The 22,159-nt window shown below is 35.3% G+C and overlaps 3 protein-coding genes across 5 annotated transcripts in view; 1 reads left to right on the top strand and 2 right to left on the bottom strand.

The window, feature by feature from the left end:
• Positions 1-6,393: 6,393 nt before the first annotated feature.
• LOC107035715 lies at positions 6,394-12,025 on the bottom strand. 2 transcript variants are annotated; one of them, XM_015253271.1, is made up of 7 exons: positions 11,781-12,025; positions 11,467-11,683; positions 9,907-10,072; positions 8,633-8,850; positions 8,373-8,540; positions 8,083-8,261; positions 6,394-6,690 (listed from the first exon to the last, which is right to left on the bottom strand). In XM_015253271.1, the coding sequence occupies exons 2-7, from the start codon at positions 11,574-11,576 to the stop codon at positions 6,551-6,553; spliced, it is 981 nt and encodes a 326-aa protein (XP_015108757.1). In that variant the 5' UTR covers positions 11,577-11,683; positions 11,781-12,025; the 3' UTR covers positions 6,394-6,550. The 2 variants fall into 2 exon arrangements, with proteins under 2 accessions (XP_015108757.1, XP_015108758.1); XM_015253272.1 differs by having other exon boundaries at positions 11,467-11,659.
• Positions 12,026-12,822: 797 nt separating this feature from the next.
• LOC107035785 (vacuolar protein-sorting-associated protein 36) lies at positions 12,823-18,373 on the bottom strand. The gene is made up of 6 exons (XM_015253376.2): positions 18,137-18,373; positions 16,212-16,407; positions 15,047-15,411; positions 14,817-14,981; positions 13,856-14,071; positions 12,823-13,153 (listed from the first exon to the last, which is right to left on the bottom strand). Exons 1-6 carry the CDS (start codon positions 18,230-18,232, stop codon positions 12,980-12,982), a joined length of 1,212 nt encoding a protein of 403 aa, XP_015108862.1. The 5' UTR covers positions 18,233-18,373; the 3' UTR covers positions 12,823-12,979.
• Positions 18,374-18,396: 23 nt separating this feature from the next.
• The window catches only part of LOC107035783 (protein SCO1 homolog, mitochondrial), a 13,708-nt gene continuing 9,945 nt past the window's right edge, over positions 18,397-22,159 (top strand). Inside the window, exon 1 of one of the 2 annotated variants that reach the window (XM_029125917.1) lies at positions 18,397-18,744. In XM_029125917.1, coding sequence (XP_028981750.1) covers positions 18,673-18,744 — 72 coding nt within the window. In that variant the 5' untranslated portion in view covers positions 18,397-18,672. Of the gene's footprint in view, positions 18,745-19,224; positions 19,536-22,159 lie in introns of those variants that run through there. The other variant, XM_015253374.2, reaches the window with a different exon arrangement.

The raw sequence follows: 22,159 nt of genomic DNA, 5'->3' as shown, positions 1-22,159 counted from the left end.
TAGGGGAGGGTGGGGCAAAACGGCCCCCCTTCAATTGTCAATAACTTGTGAATGACATTGTGAAAATTCCCAGTTTCAACTTCATTTTGAAGATAATTTTTCATTCTTCAAAACGAGCTCTAACTCTTCCCAATCGGATTATTGAATCGGAAAATATTGACGATTGAAGGGGGACCGTTTTGCCCCATCCTCCCCTAAATGAATATGTGGCAAAAATATATTTTTTTCTCAGTGTGGTTCATTCATTCGTCCAGTCGATTTTATTGATTTCGCATTGTCGTGAGCATTTGTCTGATGAGTTTTGCCAATTAATATTCAACTCCTTCCTAGTTGAATCGATAGTCACGCTTTAACCCACCCTGGGAAGATCAACGAACCTTGCGTCCTGTCTGATGCAGAAAGGTGTTGGAAGGGGTGAGTTGTCTGTGGGCTTGCCTCACGCATTGCCTTTTCACAGTGTGGAACCTTCACCCGATGCAAAAACGAGAATTCAAAACTCGTAAATCATTCTAATGGACGGAATAAAAATTTTATTCGAAGGTAATTTCGGGAAATTTTGGAGGCTTTCCGCGTGCATGGGGATGACCGTGAGGGTATTTGTGCTAGTGGGATTCAACGAAATGAGGGACTATTATTTTCAATGTTGAATATTTTTAGGAATCGTATCGGTAAGCACAGGGTAATTTTCAACGCTGCTATTTCGAATTGAGTTGAGGACGGAATTCTGTAGCGATGTGGGAACATTAAAGCGGGTCAAATTCGACGGATGTGCTGTACACTGGAGTAAAAATTGAAATTTCATGGACGGTCGACTAGTAATTTTCAGGAGAGTGTCGTTAAATGTGATTTAAGGATATCCAAGTACTTTGGCAATTTTTTCGTCAGTGAAATGCTTTTCTACTTTTGCAGTCGGACATCAGAGCTTTCATTTGAGCCCCATTTGACCCGAAGTTTCCGGAATTTTTACGATGATTTTATTATTTACTAGCTGAGGGCCCGGCTTTCCCCGGGCAGAAAAAGAGAAACGGAATACCAGGATTTTAGAGAATTCCTGCAATTAAAAAAACACCTCAATGTTTTCGACCTTTCTACAAGAACCGAGAATGTTATAAATTTCTTGGGAAAACCCTCAAATTTTCTTGACTTCTCGGGCGTTCTAAACATGTTGAAAACATTGAGGTGCTTTTTTTTTTAATTGAAAGCTACTCAAGCAGAATTTGCAGTTAAATTGCTCAATGTAAACAAAAAAAAATTTTTGGAAACCCAAGAATTGCTTTGAATTTTCTAGAAAACCCGAAAACTTCCTCCAGATTTCTAGAAAACCTGAGAATTCGTTCGAAATTTCTAGAAAATCTGAGAATGTTCTAGAAAATTCGATGATTGATGAAATAATTAAAAAATTGCAATTTTTAAAAATTCCCAATTACAAATTGAGACCGTCCAAACTTTCAACTAAAGAATTGTTAACTTCAAATAAAAATCTTATTTTAAAACCTTTAAAATCCCAAAATAAATTGCCATTTTTAAAAGTATGGAAAATGTCACTCTAACACCTCGCGATTCTAAAATTTTCGTTGCGTAATTTTCATGAACTTTCTGGAAATACTATTATTCCAGCAGAAATTACCCTCAAAATGCGATAAATTAGCCAAAATAAAAGAGAAAAATCTATTTTTTGTCCACATTTTTTTACCCATTCTCAGATGAAAAACTGCCTGAAAGGGGATCTCATTGTATATTTATTTTTCACTACATTTTTCTCTCCGCGTATCAAACGCGTAATTTTAATGGAGTTTGAAGAGAATGAAGTTGATAATTAAGGGCATTCACTGAACGATTGGAGATGAATGACTCCAAGACAGTTAAAGAATCATCAACAGTCTTCAATGAAGGGCTATTGGGTTATATCTTCGTCGTTATTTATTAATTATCACGCCATTTAAACGATAAACGATGGTGCAGTAATTCATTGAAAAAACAAGATTATCATTCACGAAAATAACGAACAAATGGGAAATTTTTCATGTAAAAATCCGTTCTACCGATAACTTCTTCAATTTATCAATAATTTTCTTCATTCCTTTCATTTTACTGCATTCGAAGAAATCAAGGGAATAGACTCACGACACTGAGGGGATCGAAAGTCATGTTTGAAAGAATTACTACTCATAAAAATGTGAGATAAACTCAATAAAAACTTTAATAACTCTTTGATGAGATTTTATGCACTTCCGTTGTAAAAAACACTCCTCCTAGATTACTCTCTACAGATTGAGAGGAAAAATTAATTCTGCCGACCAATTATATGTTCCACCTGAGAATATTTGATGCAGTGGAATAGATTTACTTCAGGGAAATAAACCAACCTGATAGAAAGAAATTAAAAATCTTGCACAAAAATCTGACTTTCGTCATGACCATTAGAAATACCGCGGGGACATTGTTCCCCTGGAAAGTATTTAGTTCTGCCACAACAATGTTCGGGAAGAAAATCCAAGTTTTCTCTTAATTTTATCATTCATTCTATAGAAATTATGAGTGTTTACCAGAAAATATATACACTATTCATTAACATTCACTTAACAAAGCCAGAGTCTCATCTAATTCTCTGTAGAACTAGTGTGTATACCTGAAAGACATAAATGTCTTATGAAAATAATTACTACAACGGAAATGATGATTTATTGGTGGAAATTTTCTTCATCACCTACGACTAAATTGATTCAACACAATAATAGATCTCCTCTGTGGAACATCGGTTATCGGTTTTTTGGCCAAAATAATTTTTTCTTTCAGCGCACCCCTGCCATCATCTCTTTAATTAAAAAATAAGTCAGAAGGATAAACGGAAGGATAAGGGATTTAGAGCCAAATGTGAAGCAAGTATCTTTGATGAAAATGATAAATCAATTGAGAACTTACCGACAACTCCAATCGCTGTTTGATGGTATTTTCATAAATTTTTCATGTAAAAAATGCCTCCGAGCTATCACTTTCTTCATTTTTCCGTTCTCTCCATTCAAAAAGGTCAGAAAAAAATTCAAAAAAATTGTCAAAAAGAATTATCCATAAAACCATGAAACGAATTGGAACATCAGTGAAAATTCCAATCGCTTTTTGATAAGATTTCATTCATTTTTATTGTAAAAAAAATTTCTCACAAATGTAACTCACAGTTTATCCCAACTACCACCACTTTCTCAATTTTTCCATTTTGAAATGTAAAGAGGATAAACTAAGTGAATACTAAAAGGGTTTAGAGTCAAGTTTACAAAGAATAACGACTCCGGCGCACCTCACTCATGGGCACGACATTATACCTCCGTAAATAATATCCCATGGTCTATAAAAACCCCCTAGTGCAACCAATACCGAGTAAAATATGATACAACAAGTGCACACATGAACCATGCAGAAAAATATTTGCACCTACGATACGTTGGAATCGCTCCATCGCGGAGAACATTTCCAATATAAAATACCTCAAGCAGAGGAGGGAAGACGGAATAGAAAATAGTATTTGTCGCTATAGGGGAAACGAAATTTTCACGCGTGTGAATTTGGCGGCCGAGACAACTCAATTCAATTCAATTTCAACTTAAGTAGCACTTCCCACAATGACGTTAACATCGCGATTTAACGCGAGGTGCGATCTTCTCGCGAAGATCGCCGGCATTTGGAAATAACCTAAACAATTATGTTTTCCACCGTCCCCCTGCTTGAGACAAATGTAAACTTCGAGTTCAACTTAAGTAGTACTTCCCACAATGATGTCAACATGGCGATTTAACACGAAGTGTGAACTTCGCGATTTCTCGCGAAGATCGCCGGGATTTGAAAATGCCCCGTACAATTGGGATTTCTCGGCCCCCCTTCTTGAGACAAGTCTAAACTTAAATTTCAACTTAAGTAGCACTTCCCACAATGATGTCAACATGGCGATTTAACGCGAAGTGCAAACTTCGCGATTTCTCGCGAAGATCACCGGCATTTGAAAATGCCCCGTACAATTGGGATTTCTACGGCCCCCCTTCTTGAGACAAGTCTAAACTTAAATTTCAACTTAAGTAGCACTTCCCACAATGATGTCAACATGGCGATTTAACGCGAAGTGCAAACTTCGCGATTTCTCGCGAAGATCGCCGGCATTTGAAAACGCCCCGTACAATTGGGATTTCTCGGCCCCCCTTCTTGAGACAAGTCTAAACTTAAATTTCAACTTAAGTAGCACTTCCCATAATGATGTTAACATCGCGATTTAACGCGAAGTGCAAGCTTCGCGAGTTCTCGCGTTCTCGCAAAAGTTTCAATGTCTGTTGAAAAGCGCAATTGTGACAACATTGTCCAGTGGGGTCTAGGAGTCTCCCCTGGTTCAAAACCAACTTTAGAGGCCCTAGCACGCCATTTCTCGACCCGGTCTTTCATTTGAGCCCAAAAAAACATTCAAATCTTGTCGGACATCGCTGCTACAAACTCGTGTCGACAACTCGGGCTTTCAATTGAAGCCCCGAGTTGAAGACCCGAGTTTGTAGCAAAGATGTCAGACAAGATATGAATGTTTTTTTGGGCTCAAACGAAAGAGCGGGTCGAGAAATGGCGTGCTAGGACCTCTAAAGATGGTTTTGAACCAGGGGAGACTCCTAGACCCCACTGGACAATGTTGTCACAATTGCGCTTTTCAATTGAAAACAGACATCATCTTTAGAGAGATTTGTCATCTTTAAAGACTTCTGCACGCCATTTCCCGACCCGCTCTTTCATTTGAGCCGTAAAAAACATTCATATCTTGTCTGACATCTCTGCTACAAACTCTGGTCATCAACTCTGGTTTTCAGTTGAAATTGGAATTGTTAATTTACACAATAATAGGAGTGCATTGACGATTTTTTCTTAACTCGCAAAAATCTTCAAACAATTTGCTACCGATTGGTGATAAATTTTTTTGGAAATAATGAAATAGGGGGGATAACGCCTTTTTTTCAGGGGTGATTTTTCAAAAATTTATTTTAAAAAAAGTACTAACTAGCAAATGTTTTTTATTAGCTCGCAATTTTCTTCAAAACTACTTCAATGAGGAAAAAAATAAAAATTTGGAATATCTATACATGAGGGGCTAATTGATCGGATCTTTAACGGAACAATATCTTCCTTCTTACGCTTTTCCTTCTAAACGTATTTTTTTAACATTTGAACGTATGAGGTGTTCATATCAATTCAATGTGTAGTGAAGCACTTTTTACTAAAATATCAAGCCTCACCAGCACTTAGCAGTACTCAGAGTTCGCGACGGGGACGCAGCTGGTACGAACCCCGTAAAGACCAGAATTCGACTCAGTCACCCCTTTCAAATTATTTACCTAATTGAGTTCGGCTCAATTTTCTTGTTGATTTCAATTCTTACTGTTATTATGTGACGAAAAAAATTAGTTTCCTCGGAAAATTCGCGTCTGTTCTCCTACATACACATTATCATTTTCTGAATTGCAGTACCGTGGTTCTAGAAACCAGAAACTACTTTCCTCCGTCAATATACGCAATACTTTAATCACTAAAAATGATGAACAGAATAATGACAAGGTAATTGTTAATTACCAATATTTCAAACAACAAAAACAAGTTCCTCTTTAATTTTGTATCAGATACATCTAAATCACTATGTTCCGACACTACATCAATACAACATACAAACTTGAAATCAAAAACTATGCACTTCCACAATTTATTTATTGACTCGTTCTTAATTTATAAATATTATATATAAACATTTTGCACCGTAGAATAAAAACGGCATCAGCGACGGCATTAATTTCACGGAGAGATACTCTCAAATAGATATTTTCAACGACTCACTAAGTTCATTGTGGCATAAAGTTCATGAAGTTGCGAAAGATTTTTTCTATTGATACTTGCGAAAGATATGTAACGAAATCTAAATTCAGTAATCCATCTATCTCATGACTCCCTTTGCCATCACCAATAGGACTTTGTATAATTGACTATTTATTGAATTATTTTTCATTCATTTATTTAGTTATTTATTTATAGCGTATGTGCACAATACTGTAATGCATACGCTATGAGTCCCATTATTGGCTGACGCTGTGGGACTCAAATGAACCAATGAGAAATAATAAATAAATAAATAAATATAAACATTGTTTAGAAAAAAAGCCCAGGGAGAGTGAAAAGGTGCAAGGATAAATGAGGCCGTGAAGCCGAGGTACCGAGGGGAATGCGAGCAGAGGATCCACCGGAGTCGGTAGTGAGGATCAATACATGGGCGATATATAACTTTTACGATGCCACATATTAGTTAGATACTCAACGAAAACCATCAGTATAAATTTCAAAGGATTTTCCGAGCTCTCAATTTCTCCTTTTTCCTCCTAAATATTTATTTCCCCTTTGCTGTTGTTTATTCAATTAAATAAAAAACAGGTACTGAATCTTAATTTATTTTCCACATCACTTCACTGTCAATGAGTTGCAACGAACCTTGTAAATTGCACGGAATTCGAAATGATGCACTTGCTCATCGATGACTCGTGTATCACTCGAAGAAATCAACGACTTCGGCGAGCTCTCGAGCACGAGCCTGTGCATGTGCCCATCTGTCTTCGGCGAGTTTATCAGTCAGTCCCCATTTATCGTGGTAGACACGCTGTCCACAGCCCGGACATTTTTTACCCCCTGAAATATTTGTTGCATTCTTTATTTTGTTCTTGAGGGAAATGAATAGTTTTTTATGAAACCACGCAAGGAAAAATTCAATAGAAAACCTAGCGAATTCGCTAGAAAATTCTATTGGAATCCTATAGGAATTCTATGGGATTTCTATAGGATTTCTATTGGAATTCTGTTGAAAAACATTTTTTTTTGCGCTGATTCTATTGGATATTCAGTAAGAAAAAGTCAATAGATTTCGAATTTCTGTTTGAATTTTTCTCTTAAATTTCTTCTATTAGAATTATTGTGCACAAAATTTTCTAATTTTTTTCCGCTGGATTTTGTTTTGTTTTGCATTGTAGAATCCCAGTGAAAAAAAATCAGAAATTTGATGCCCAAGCATTCTAATAGAAAAAATCTCAAGAGAAAAATTTTAACAGAAATTCGAAATCTATTGATTTTTTCTTATCGAATATCCAATAGAATCAGGCCAAAAAAATTGAATTTTTCAATAGAATACCAATAGAAATCCTATAGAAATCCCATAGAGTTCCAATAGAATTTTCTAGCGCATTCGCCAGATTTTCTATTAAATTTTTTAATGCGTGACACTGCATTTCATAATTCAATGAGAATTTCATCCACAATTTGAGAATATTATTTGAATAAAGCTAGTTCATAATCAGTTCACGAATTTATGACTTGAGGATATCCAAATACTTTGGCCATTTTTTCTCCAGTGAAATGCTTTTCTACTTTTGTAGTCGAGCATCAGAGGCTTTCACTTGAGCCCCATTTGGCCCTAAGTTTCCGGACATTTTACAACGATTTTACTATTTAAACTTCGGAATCGTAACAAATTTATTCATATTCAGAATTTTAGAAAAAATAAGGTTTCCGAAAGTTTAAGCAATTTTAATTATTTATCTATGAACAACGAAGGTTTAGAAAAATCATAATTCTGTGCAAAATCTAATCTGAGTGGCGCTGAATATTCATGATTTTTTTCTACACAATTTAATTGACAAATTTGATGATTGAAAATGGTTGAATCAATAGTGTCGTTTGTATCAAATTGTAAAAAATACTTAGATCCTTAAGGTGCATCCCTAGAAAACAGGTTTTTATTACGATTAAAAATGTTCTCTTAAAATTCAGAATTCAGAATTGTGTTTACTTTTTCAAAAATCTAAATTCAGAATTTTCGTGTGTCCCCGAGTGACGGAGCATCGAGTTAAATTTTAGAGATGAAAATCGAACAGAAACAGCAATCTAGCTAACGTTCCACAGATAATAGATCCAGACCTTGACAAAAAAATCTTTTTTTCTTGAATTACGTCAAACAGTCGTTTCGCCTGTTTCTTTTTGCCCCAGTCTCCTTTAATAAACCAGGAAAATTATTAGATTCATAATCACCATGGAATGGAGGAGTGTTCATATATGTTCTGAAGCACTTCAAATGGAACAGATGACCACAGTACAATTTCTCCACATGCGTATCTGCATTTTCGTCTACAACAGCCTCCTCTGGATTTGGGGGAAGGCATTCTGACTTGCAGAGCTGACAGTGCTCGTTTGGAATTTGTTTTACAGTTCTGGAAAGGAATATTACCGGCTTCAACATTACAGTTCCTCACAGAATTACACATTGCATAATTCATGATTCCACTTTAGTGATCAATTAAAGTTGTTTGAGTAATGCTCACGTTATTAAGAATGACGCAACTGTCTTGAGAGAAGGAGAAGGTGTGAATATCTGATTCGGCTTTTTCCTCAGTGGAGGCTCGACACATTTACGTCCTAATTCTCTTCCCTGGCCCCAGAGGAAACGAACGAACAGAGGAGGGAGATTAGTCTCGGCGTCTGAATTGATGCTGTAATTGAATTAATTTCATTGGATTTTCATTAACTACGTTTGAGCGTCAATTATTCCATAGATTCATTCAATTTTGATGGAGTTCTTCACCTCACTGATGACAAAGGATAATCGTCTGGCACGAAGAGCTTTGCTTTGTAGTAATAGAGACCTTGGTGCACCTCGAGATTTATTGTCGATGATTTTTGTCGCAATTTGAGACTGTCTGTCTCCTTGAGGAGCTCTTTTACGGAGTTGATTTCATCGTAGCAACAAATCAACGGATTTTCGTCAATAAAATTCTTTATGAATTTCAGAGTTGGCAAAACCTGACAACATAATCACATTTTTAACTGCTAATTCCATTCATTTATAGCCATTCTGCATTGGAATGTCAGATAAATGAGAAAAAAATCGACTGCAAATTATTTTGTAAATATTTTTTAAATTGAAGGGGATGAAGAGAATTTATTGAATTTTCATTTTTCGTGGAGAATGTTGAGGCCTAGGAAATGTATCGTTTGATGAATTTTTGAATTTAAAAATTGGCAGAACCTGGATGAATCAATCATTACGTCAACAATTAATCCTCTCTATTTTATGCTGACGTGATAAAGAAAGAACAAAAAATAGTATCATAAATATTTTGTGGATATCATTGGGACAAATAAATTCAAGAGAATTTTCCAAATAGATTTTTCTATAGAGAATTTTAATGCCGAGAATAGTTATTTTTCTAATGGTTTTCCTTCTATTTCTTCCCCTGAGAATATTTACGAAGAAACCACATAATTGTTTGGAATTGACTTCCCGAACTTCAAATTTAGCAAAACCTGGACAAAATAATCATTACGCTAATAATCACTTCTCTTTCTTCTACATCGAAGTGATAAAAAAGGAGTAAAAATTGTCTTGCAAGTCATTTTGGAAATATCTTTGGAACAAATAAGTTCAAGAGAATTTTGAGGTCTAGAAAAAACGATGAATAATTTTTGGAACTGAATAATTGAATTTTTAATTTTGCAGAACCTGGACAAACTCAACACTACATTAAAAATCAATCAATTTTTATGATTTCCGTAAACAATTGAATCATAAAAATTGATTGATTGATAATGTAGTGTTTATGATTTCAATTGTTTATCGAAATCTTAAAAGAAGAAAACAAAATTCTACAAGTTATTTTGTAAATATCTATGGAATGAAGAAGTTCAAAAGAATTGATTAAATATGGCTTTTCCATAGAAAATTTCAAGGCATAGAAAAATTATTCTGTGATGAATTTTCCTCGGTCATTTGAAGAATATTTACAAAAAAAATTGACGAATTTGTTGAATTTCCTCCTTGGATAAATCCAGAAATAATGCAATTAATTTATTATTTACCTGTGCCCTTCCCAAACGATTCTTGCACTCTTTCTCACAAACTTCAGTTAAACCCAATAATAACTTTGGCGACAAAGTTTTACTTTTTAATTCAATAAGAAGCACGTCTGCAGGATAGCCTTCAGAGAACTGTATGCAAGTTATAATTTTCTTGAACGATGTTTTCCTGTTGCAAAGATCACAATAACCCACTTGAAAAAACGAATAATAAACGAAGTTTAAGGAAGGATTATAGAGCTGCGGGACACCCTCATAAAAAGTGCTTGGAAATCGGTGAACTTTTTTTTTATGACTTGCGCGTAAAGTGAAATTTTACGCACGCTTCGCTTTACGCACTCGAATTTCACTTTACGCAGCTCTTGAACTTTACCCACTCGTGCCCAAAAAGGGCACTTCGCCGAAGGCGAGTCCTGTCCTCCCAAGGATCAAAGAATACTTTTCCAGGAATGACGAACCTTATTTTTCATCACAATGTGTGGAAAGAGGGATATCACTTTATGCACAAGGGATGGAAAAAGTGTTTAATACTGAAATTTTTTTTTTTTTTTTTTTTTTTTTTTTTTTTATGCTTATTTTATATCGCTTCGAGTCTGATGAGACTATATGGCGATTGATCAAGACTTTAAAAATGGTTAGATCTCACCATTCTACCCGGCCAGGAATCGAACCTGGAACCTATCCGTTGTGAGGCAACGGCCTTAACCACTACGCCAGGCCACCGGGCTATACTGAAAAATGTTGAGGTTGATGAAAAATCAACTGCTCCAAACAATATTTTTGATATGGCATGCAAAAATGAAAAAAATGAGTAAACCAAAAGAATTGGTTATCCCATGATCTACTTGAGATAATTAAAAAAACTATCGAATTTTGTTCAATGGAATCTATCGATCAATGTGAAGAAGAATGACAATATTCGAGATACTATTTGAGATAGATTCACAATATTCTATTTGAAATAATGAAGAAAAATATTGAGTTTTATTTCATGGAATCTTTCCGAATTTGATTCTCGATAATGAACCGTTAGAAAAAATTTTAAAAATATGAAAAAAAATTAGAAAGTTTACTTTTGGAGGAAGATTGATGAAATAACTTAAAAATTGCCTTTTTTGTAAATAATTTATAAACCATCAATTTTAGACCATAAAAATCATTTGTTCAGAATCGTAACGAACTTACTCATATTCTGAATTTTTTTAGAAATTGATATCATGCCTAAAAAATAGTATTTCCGCAAGTTTAAACAATTTCAATTATTTATTTATAAACAATGAATGCTTAAAAAAATAATAATTCTGTGAAGAGTGTATGTTGAACATTTTGAATAATGCTGAATATTATTCATAATTTTTTCGAATTTTTCTAACGAAAATTAAATAGCAAATTTCGTGATTGAAAATAATTAAATCTAGTGTGGTCTGTACCAAATTGTAAAAGATACTTGGATATCCTTCATGACATTCAATTGATAAAAAAATATAATGATACGCGATTGGTCACTGCACGATTGAAAACCGAGGGTGCCCCGTAGCTCCATTAGAATAGCCTCCTACTCACGTTATTTCCACTCTGACCTGAGTTGGCACACAGCAGACAAGTTTGCTACCTTCAACGACATTTTCACAGAGTTTTGAAATTTCTTTGAGCTCATCATCAATAAATCCCATCGACAAATATATAAGAAACAATCCCGATTGTGTCCTACACTCTTCACGAGTTATAAAACCACCATTTACTGCTGCATGAACTCCTGAAAATGCAGAAAGGACATAACCTGCACCCGAAGAACCACAAAAATTCTTTAAAACAGACTCAAAAACTTCAAATAGATGAAAAAAAGTGAGGGTATAAGTCAGGGTGATTGTACTGACCTTGAAACTTCGTGAATCTACTCCTAAAGTGTTAAAAAATTTCGTTTTGGAGCCTTGGAGATGACGGAGAAATGTCTATGAGCAATTTCCATTCAAGAATGCCAAAGTTCACAGGAATTCTCAAATATTTTCCATTACTTGTGATCACGTTATGCCACAAATTTTATAAAAAGAAACGGAAGGATGATGTCACTCAGGAATTCGCTGGTGGGACGTAGCAAAACCAAGTGGAAAATGCGTTTTCCCATAACACTAGTCCTGCTTTATCGACCGAGTGTTTACGTATTGAGTAATTTCAAAAATGCAATTTCTGTTATGAAATTTTTCGTAAAATAAATTTGTTTATTCAACAAGTTGCCCAGTTCCATGGGAGGTATTTTCAATCTTAAAATACGCAGAAATAAATTTTTGTTGATGAGTAGCAACTTCCAAGCAATTAGGAAAATGTAGACGTCATTTTTCGGAAAAAACGAAAACTCAATAGACTTTTTCGAGGATTACGGTGACAGGACTAATTACCGTATTGTAATTTGATCTCAACGCGTCAATTCATTCCACAGACCAACACCAACACTTGGTCAGAGGGAGCACTATTTATGAACATGGAGATGAACAACAAAATTCATGTGTTTATTAGTCGTGGAACCGCTTGGGAAAGTATTCACCTTCCCCCTTTTTCAAACTTGTAATGTAATATTCTATTTTGTGGGTGAATACTACTTATAATCACTCAGGAAAATGTATACTATATTTTCCAGGAGAAATAAAAAATCAGGGGATTTCTTGGAGAATTAGATTTGAGTAGAACTTGACTAAATGAGCTTTCTAGGTCTCAAAATTCTCTATAGAAAATACATTTAATGAATTCTTTTGATCCTCCTCGTCTCAAAAATATTTAGAAGATGATTTGCAGAGGAGTTTGTCCCTGGGGGGGGATGCAGCGAAATCAAACAATAAATGCATTTTCCAATAACACTAGTCCTGGTTCATCGACTGATTGTTTACGTATTAACTAATTAAAAAAATTCACATTTTTATGAAATTATTCGTAAAATAAATTTGTTTATTCAACATGTTACACAATTCCATGAGAGGCATTTTCAATCTCAAAATACGCAGAACTAAATTGTTCTTGATGAGTAGCCACTTACAATCACTCAGAAAAATATAGACATTATTTTTCGGCGGGAAATGATAACTCAGGAAACTTCTTCGAGGAATAGATTTGGGTAGAACCTGAGGGCTTCGATTGTGTCGTCTCTGCAGGCCTTTCCGTACTTTTCAGTTACCAGGAGTCTCTCTCGGGCTAGGACGATGGAGATTCCTGCGGATTGGGCTAATTCCTCGGCAGTGATTGATCCTCTGTCTTTTAGCTGTGGAAAAAATATTACACACATGAAAATTAGATGTGAAATTTTTCAATAAGAATAAAATGCCAAAGAAACTCCAGTAAAAGATATTTTTTGCTGTGAAGTAGTAAAATGTTCTCTAATTTACAGTAATTTTTATGCTTCACTGTAAACTAAAGACGTCTTTAGTTTACAGTGAAGAACAAGTTCTAATTCACAGTAATTTTTGCAAAATTTTTTAAAATCAGAATATTTGGGTTTTCACATACAGAACATTCTCGTTCCTGAATTGATGATTTTTCCTATTCTAATATTCTATTCATGTTTTAAGTATTTTTTAAAGATATCTGTAATTTATTATTCTATCTCAATGTGATTTATAACCCCTTTGGTATTAAAAGTGTAGCACATAAACCCCCAATTCTATCAAAAAACAAACAAAACCTAATTTTTTCTTTTTTTTCACATCAATATTGAAATAGTAAACTCATCAGTACGATAAATAAATAATTCCTGCAATTTTGAAATGTCGCAATGATTAATTTTTAAAAAAATGCCAACATTTTTTTTACAACATTCACAGAATATCTGATAAAAAGTTGTCCTTGGCATTGATTATTTAGAAATTACTCATTATTGGGACAATTCAATATTTGGAAAATTGAATGTGTTGGCACTTCACTGCTGAATTCGGATGACAATAAATTGATGAGAAATGGTATTTACCAATTCAGCAAGAGCCTCAACAACGGCATTATCATCATGTGATCTAGCTTGTAGCACCATAACTCCACTATCGAACACTCTAAGGACCACAGGGAGGCTCAATGGAGCCAGTTGTCTGCAGGCATTGAGCAAATCTTCTGGCGATAAGAGCTCCAGACCCCTGGCTCTATTCACTCGGCAATAAACGTCGGTCAACGTCATCATTCCTCCAACTTCCTACAAATTCAATGAAATTCAATTTACAGTCCAATCTTCGTACAAGATACCACAAGGGGAATAAAATTCCGAGAATTACATATCCCCCGCCTTACCTGAGCGCTCAGAGGAGAAAATATTTTGATTTGATATTCGTCGTACAAGAAATTAATCAATTTCCATTTTTATAATCATTTGAGTGCGATTCCTGATGTGAGACATGCATGTTTGATTAGAAGGTATTGGTTCTTTTTAAAATAACAATTTAGAAATTCGGAATAAGTTACTTTGATAATAAGGGCCTGCAAGGCAAAATTGAGACTTTCGTTGGAATTTTGGGTTTCATAAAAATTGGGTGGAATTTTGTTTTGTTTTGCTTATCTATCCATTCAAAAAATAGACGTAAAACGCATGGTGCAATACGTGTAAAAAATAGATATTTTACCAAGTTTTATGACCGATGCGTTTAATTTTTTTTATTAACTGTAACGAGTGCCTATTCGTTTTGAAACTCAATTAAGTTCTAGATCATAGATGCATATATTTCCAGTAAATTCTGCAATATCTCAACTCCATTCCCACTCAATTCTAGCCCCTTTGTCGCGTATCTTGTACGGAGACTGGACTGTAATTCTTTAATTAATGAGTTTACTTTATAAAAACCTTCGAATCGAAGGGGTTTAGGTAAAATTATCGAGGAAAACAATTGAGATAACGCTCGAAAGATAATCCATAGACTCAAAAACAAAGTGCAAAAAAGAATTACTTTCAACGGTTCCTCCAATATCTGCGAAAGCTGCACAGCCAACTGCCTAAAATACTCATTACTCGTTTTGTACGCATCCCTCGTGACAGGATCATCAATTCCCATGCTCATCAGATACGATTTAAACCTCACAGTCTCATCCTCAGTGATGTCCCCTTGTCGTTCCTGCAATTTCCCCACAATTACAAGTGCTCTCGGAAAACTCTTGCATTCTCAAAACCGACATTCACCCTTATTTTAGCTGATATCGTCTTCGATATCGTCACCATGTCCTTCGCCATCTCCATGAGCTTCCGCAGGTCCTGGAACGCCATGGAGATGCTGTTGTCTGTGGCTTTCTGGCGTTCCTGAAGGCTGCGCTCGATTCCTATTATTCCAGTTCGTGTTTTTATTATTCGAAGCTGAGTCCCACCTTCCGATTGCCCCTGGATACTTATTTCAGACATCGATATTGTTGGCATTATCGGCATTATCTCCCAGGTCTTCTTCATTATGGCATCGGCAAAGTCTGAGAGAAACCCGGGGTCTAGGCCCTCTTTGAAGGACAGTTTTATGTACATGTGGAAGCCGTTGCTCACTGGCCCTGGTAATTTGTCTAGGAATGGATTCGAGGATTATTGAAATTATCATGAAATTTATTCCAGGTTTTTTCAAAGTTTTTAAATTACCTCAAGTAGCATCTAGGGAAGAAACCAATGGAAAAACCTAGTGTTTTCTCTAAGAAATCCTATTGAATTTCTATTGAAACAGCAGATTTGTTTGATTCACGTTACAAAATTCAAGAAAAAAAAAATTGGAAATTTCATGACTGAGCATTTTGATGGAAATAATTCTCAACAGTAGTAACTTAACAACTATTGACTGTTTCCTAGCAAGAAAGTTGTAAAACGGAAGAGAATTTTACATACGATTTCATCAGAATTCAAATAGAACTCCATCAAAGTTGTAAAACCTAATTTTTTCTCATCTTTTTGCATTAAAACTAAAGTAGTAAAGTCATTATCACAATAAATAAAGACCCATGCGATACTGAAATTTCAGTGCGATCTCCCTTTAACTGTGAATTTATCTCAGAAATAATTAATTTTCGAAAAATATGTCAAAAAATATTTTTGGGAAGTAATGAAAAATTTTGATAAATACTGAGATTTAAGATGATATCGACACCTTAATAACAGACAGCGTAAGTTCTATGAGTTCCCTTTGTAGATACGCTTGTCATTATGAAGGTGTTGATATACTTTTGAGCTCTCAAAAGTGATGATTGATAAGTAGATTTAGTTATCGTCCGAAATTTCTACTGGAATTAACATGGAAAAGTGTCCTAAAATCTAGAATTTCTCAGGATGAAAAGGTCGTGTGGGCAATCAAGTAACATTTGAACATTTTATTCACCTGGTGAAGGCTCTGCCAAGTGTACAACCACCTTTTTACTCCTGCTGAAGGAGAAAACCCCTGCATTGTCTTCCTCGAAGAACACTACATGTTTCAGAGAGAGGGATAGACAGACCTGACCCTGGGCGACGTCCTGAGGACGCCCCCAGATGAGCCTGTGACTCGTTAACACCACCTCTCCTCCTACAAAGTTCGTCTGCAAGCAAATTTCGACACTTGATAACTTATGTCGAGGAGTTAATGTATGGGATGGAATTTATGGAAGGGTTTAGGGATATTACAACATTCAAAATTGAAATTCCCTCAGATTTGCAGTAATCCAACAATTCTATGAAGAAAGGATTAATTTCGAGTAAACAAATACTTTTTCGTAGAGGGCTACAATGAAGAGAAAACTCTGAAATGATGCGACGATTATTTATAATGGAATGAGGAATGAGTAATGAGTATTCATAATATATGGAGTAAATCCATGATATCTGGATGTGAAATTATAAAGGAATCACATGTATTGAAGAATCCCATAAAAATTCTAACGCCTTCGCTAGAAAATTCAGTTCGACTTTTATTGAAACAAGTGGGAAATTGCTCTTGTATTCCATATAATATAGTTATTTTTGCTAATAAATTAGCAATATGCTTCCGAATGGTTGTTTTGCACATCATTCCCTTCTGTCATGTATTACTCATTGTTTTTTTAATTTTATTAAATTCAATAAGATTTTTTTAAAGTTAATTTTGTGAGATTTTCAACTTGGACGAATTTTATCATCATCATTATTCTTATCATTCCTTTCTTCTAGGGAAGAGCCGGGCAACACGGGACTTTTCGTGATCTTCTCTAGTTGTTAATATCTTCACTTATAAATGAAGATATTGACAATTGGAAAAGATTTCAACACGTCCCATTCTGCCCGACCCTCCCCTATACAACCAATTGTCTTTTTCTCAGTTCTATCTCTCCCCTCCGATAAAATGTTATTCGAAAAATGTTATTTATATATAATTGAATGAATTTGAAACATCATATTTGAAAAAACCATTGGAAAGCTCACCTTCAGGGAAATTCATGAAAAATTCGATATTTTCAGCAATCAACGTAAAAATCAAATCAACCAATATAGCCTTCGTAGTCATCTTTTAACTTCGACTTAATGTCATTAAATCAAACATTTTAAGCTATGATTGAAAAGTAATTTTAAGCATTATATTCAAAGATGTCCCGGAAATTCTGATTCTCAAATAAATAAAAATTAAACGATTATTGCTATACGTTTTCATCTTCAAACTTAGTCAAAAGGATATCTAAACAAATTTTTTAGTCCACCATTCTGTTAAAATTACAATTACAAGCGTGCAATTAATAACAATTACGAATTGGTTTTTTGAAATTCGACTTTCACACAGCTAATTTCGTTTTGCTTAAAATAAAAATTTGCGCCATTCATGTAAAATAGGTAGAAAAATTATCCTTAAAATATTTGAAATGTATTCTCGATTCTTTCAGAAACATTTTTCGGGCTATTTTACGAGCTATTTTATTTTAAAAATAGGCTCTGAACTATTCATAACATTTTAAGCATCTGCGGGGTAACAACCAATAAACAATTGATTTTTTTGCACCAATTATTCGTTTTCAGACGTATGGAATCGATCTTCAATGCATGAGAAATCTCATTCCAATAGCCCGCGGGGCAAACGAACAATGAACAATAAATTTTTTTGCACCAGGTGTGAGAAATCTTATTCCAATGGCCCGCGACTTTTAAAACTCATAGTATTCTCCCTTGAACTTTTCCCCTACAAATAACCCCCCCGAGCTATTCTCACATGTACGATGATTTTTGGGCCACCCTGTAGAAACTTCTCACTCTGTTCATCCATCTGATTGTCGAAGGGAATAATCTTGGAATCAACCGACTCACCCTCGTGTCCCCATCGTACAGCCTCACAGGATGATCCCTCCGGACGTAGCCCTCATTGGGCAACAGCCTGGACTCCCTGTACTCGAATCTATTCATCGTTGACGAGACCTCTGAGGTTAAATCATGAGATCTCCGGGAGAATCTCCTCGGGCACTTCCAGACACTTCAGAACCATCGAACTCAATATGATTTTGACATGTTCGTGTCGATGCAGAGAGAGTGGTTTTACCCACTGAGTGAAATGCCTCACTGCGCTTGCGCGCTCCAAAAAAATTCTTCGGTCTTACGTGTCGATAAAAGTGCAGCCTGCCGTGATATGTAACTGTGACGCCGGACAATTAAATGCATTTGTATCAATAATTATCAAATGACAATTTGGTAGAGCAATCAACTGTCGTGATTAACTGAGTTCTCTTTCGTTATTGAGGGTTGGAAAACAATTTTTGTTGACAATCCTCGATGAATTACACGTGATTGCGTCATCCATAACCTACATGTCACTGAGTAATTGGAGTAATTGTTGTTAAATAATTGAAATGACAATGACAACTTCGATATTGAGGAGTTTATGCCGGCTGCAGGTCCCGCCGAGAATATGTCTCAGTCAGGTAATTTTTAAGTGAATATTTTCGTTTAGAAAGTGGGGATACGTGACAATGAGGTTAAGGATGTTTATGCAAAATTGCAAGTACTCAAAAGACAATTTTAATTTTAAAAAATTGATGACAGACGGGATTATTTTCTTCATGTGATGACAATTTCAATTGACAATACGAGTGGATTATCCTGAAATTGAGAATACGATATGCACTGAAAATAGGTGTTAGCATGAGATTATAGGGTCAGTATGAAAAAATTCTATAGAAAACCTAGCGAATTCGCTAGAAAATTGTATTGGAATTCTATAGGATTTCTATTGGAATTCCACTCGTCAAAATATCACTTCCACGTGAACTAGAAGCGACCACGAGAATTATGTTCACCCTTTCCAATTGATTCTTTCCGTTATGCTTCCAATATTCCTTAATTTTTCTCGATGCGGTGGCCGGTCGATGTGAACCCCATGGCGTTACCCTGGTATCGTGAGATTTTGTAGTCTGCCGTGATAACTAACTGTGACGCCGGACAATTAAATGCATTTGTATCAATAATTATCAAATGACAATTTGGTAGAGCAATCAACTGTCGTGATTAACTGAGTTCTCTTTCGTTATTGAGGGTTGGAAAACAATTTTTGTTGACAATCCTCGATGAATTACACGTGATTGCGTCATCCATAACCTACATGTCACTGAGTAATTGGAGTAATTGTTGTTAAATAATTGAAATGACAATGACAACTTCGATATTGAGGAGTTTATGCCGGCTGCAGGTCCCGCCGAGAATATGTCTCAGTCAGGTAATTTTTAAGTGAATATTTTCGTTTAGAAAGTGGGGATACGTGACAATGAGGTTAAGGATGTTTATGCAAAATTGCAAGTACTCAAAAGACAATTTTAATTTTAAAAAATTGATGACAGACGGGATTATTTTCTTCATATGATGACAATTTCAATTGACAATACGGGTGGATTATCCTGAAATTGAAAATACGATATGCACTGAAAATAGGTTTTAGCATGAGATTATAGGGTCAGTATGAAAAAATTCTATAGAAAACCTAGCGAATTCGCTAGAAAATTGTATTGGAATTCTATAGGATTTCTATTGGAATTCCACTCGTCAAAATATCACTTCCACGTGAACTAGAAGCGACCACGAGAATTATGTTCACGCTTTCCAATTGATTCTTTCCGTTATGCTTCCAATATTCCTTAATTTTTCTCGATGCGGTGGCCGTATCGTGAGATTTTGTATATGTGCAATTGCAGGAACATGTAAGAGTGCTTTAAATGAACAGATTTGAGTTCTAAAAATTCGATTTTCCTGTTTAGGATTTGGGTTATCTGAATATGACATTTCCATCAAACCTTTAAAAACAACAAACTTCCCGGGAAGGAGTGGCGGACGTTTATGTGGCATTGGATAGTACTTCTAACGTGGGATATTCTCACCACCAGGCGCACGCCCCATGCACTCTAGGCCGTGCAACAGTTCCATCGCGTATATCTCTTCAACTTTTCGATTTCTAGGAATTTTGTAAACGATGTTCGATTCCAAAAGTAGAAAAGCATTTCACTGCAGAAAAAATAGCCAATGTACTTAGATATCCTTAGGGGAGGTTGGGGTAAAATGGACACTTGAAATGTGTCTATTTTATTTTTAAAAATTTAATAATTTTTTCTTCATTACAAAGAACAATTCTTTCCTTTTGTGATGAGCCTAAACTGAGCTGAATTGATAAATTTGTTTCTGAGTTATGAGTAATTAAAACAAAAGTCTAAAGTGTCCATTTTACCCCACTCACCCCTATAGTTTTGAACATTCCATCATTTGCCTGCGTGGCCCAGATTTATCCGGTATGACTAGTGGATTCAGAAAATTTCCTCACATTATCCTCTATTTATATTTTTATTTTTTGACTCGTTGAGTAGGTGAACTATCTATTTGAAAATGGATCCCAGAGGAGCCCGTGTTTAAGAACATATATGTTCACATTATTTTTTCCAAATTACTGCACCTAATTTTTCTTAATCCTCAGGAATATTGATTTCACATGTTCNGGGTGGCCGGTCGATGTGAACCCCATGGCGTTACCCGGGTATCGTGAGATTTTGTAGCCTGCCGTGATATGTAACTGTGACGCCGGACAATTAAATGCATTTGTANCCCCTATAGTTTTGAACATTCCATCATTTGCCTGCGTGGCCCAGATTTATCCGGTATGACTAGTGGATTCAGAAAATTTCCTCACATTATCCTCTATTTATATTTTTATTTTTTGACTCGTTGAGTAGGTGAACTATCTATTTGAAAATGGATCCCAGAGGAGCCCGTGTTTAAGAACATATATGTTCACATTATTTTTTCCAAATTACTGCACCTAATTTTTCTTAATCCTCAGGAATATTGATTTCACATGTTCCCCCATGAGTCTTAAAAAATTACAGATTTTCCCATGAACATGAAAAAACTAGATTTTTGAAAATTTACAATTTAATTTGAGATATTCCCTCGTTCTGAATATTTCCAATTAAATCGTGTGAGAAAAATGTGGCGGTTAGGTGTATGTCGTAGAATAATAACTCGTGGTTTAGCAGAATAAAAGTGTTGTATTTAGCACGTTAGATGTGTTTACATCGAGTTTGAGAATCGGAGTTCGACTAATATATTTGGTCGGGAGCGTGTGCGGGTTTCAATACCTTTTGTTATGGAAGGTTCGAGAACTGTTCAGAAATTTCGTGAGGGACAAGGATAGAATGATGTTTGTTTCGAATACGACGATATAGAATATTCGAGACGCGTTATATGAATTTCGAAANTAAAAATTGATGACAGACGGGATTATTTTCTTCATGTGATGACAATTTCAATTGACAATACGAGTGGATTATCCTGAAATTGAAAATACGATATGCACTGAAAATAGGTTTTAGCATGAGATTATAGGGTCAGTATGAAAAAATTCTATAGAAAACCTAGCGAATTCGCTAGAAAATTGTATTGGAATTCTATAGGATTTCTATTGGAATTCCACTCGTCAAAATATCACTTCCACGTGAACTAGAAGCGACCACGAGAATTATGTTCACCCTTTCCAATTGATTCTTTCCGTTATGCTTCCAATATTCCTTAATTTTTCTCGATGCGGTGGCCGGTCGATGTGAACCCCATGGCGTTACCCTGGTATCGTGAGATTTTGTATATGTGCAATTGCAGGAACATGTAAGAGTGCTTTAAATGAACAGATTTGAGTTCTAAAAATTCGATTTTCCTGTTTAGGATTTGGGTTATCTGAATATGACATTTCCATCAAACCTTTAAAAACAACAAACTTCCCGGGAAGGAGTGGCGGACGTTTATGTGGCATTGGATAGTACTTCTAACGTGGGATATTCTCACCACCAGGCGCACGCCCCATGC

This window comes from Diachasma alloeum, unplaced genomic scaffold (genome assembly GCF_001412515.2).
Source record: "Diachasma alloeum isolate Michigan unplaced genomic scaffold, Dall2.0 Dall_scaffold_00200, whole genome shotgun sequence".
Lineage (NCBI taxonomy): Eukaryota > Metazoa > Arthropoda > Insecta > Hymenoptera > Braconidae > Diachasma > Diachasma alloeum.
This window is presented reverse-complemented; position numbering and strand designations above follow the sequence as displayed.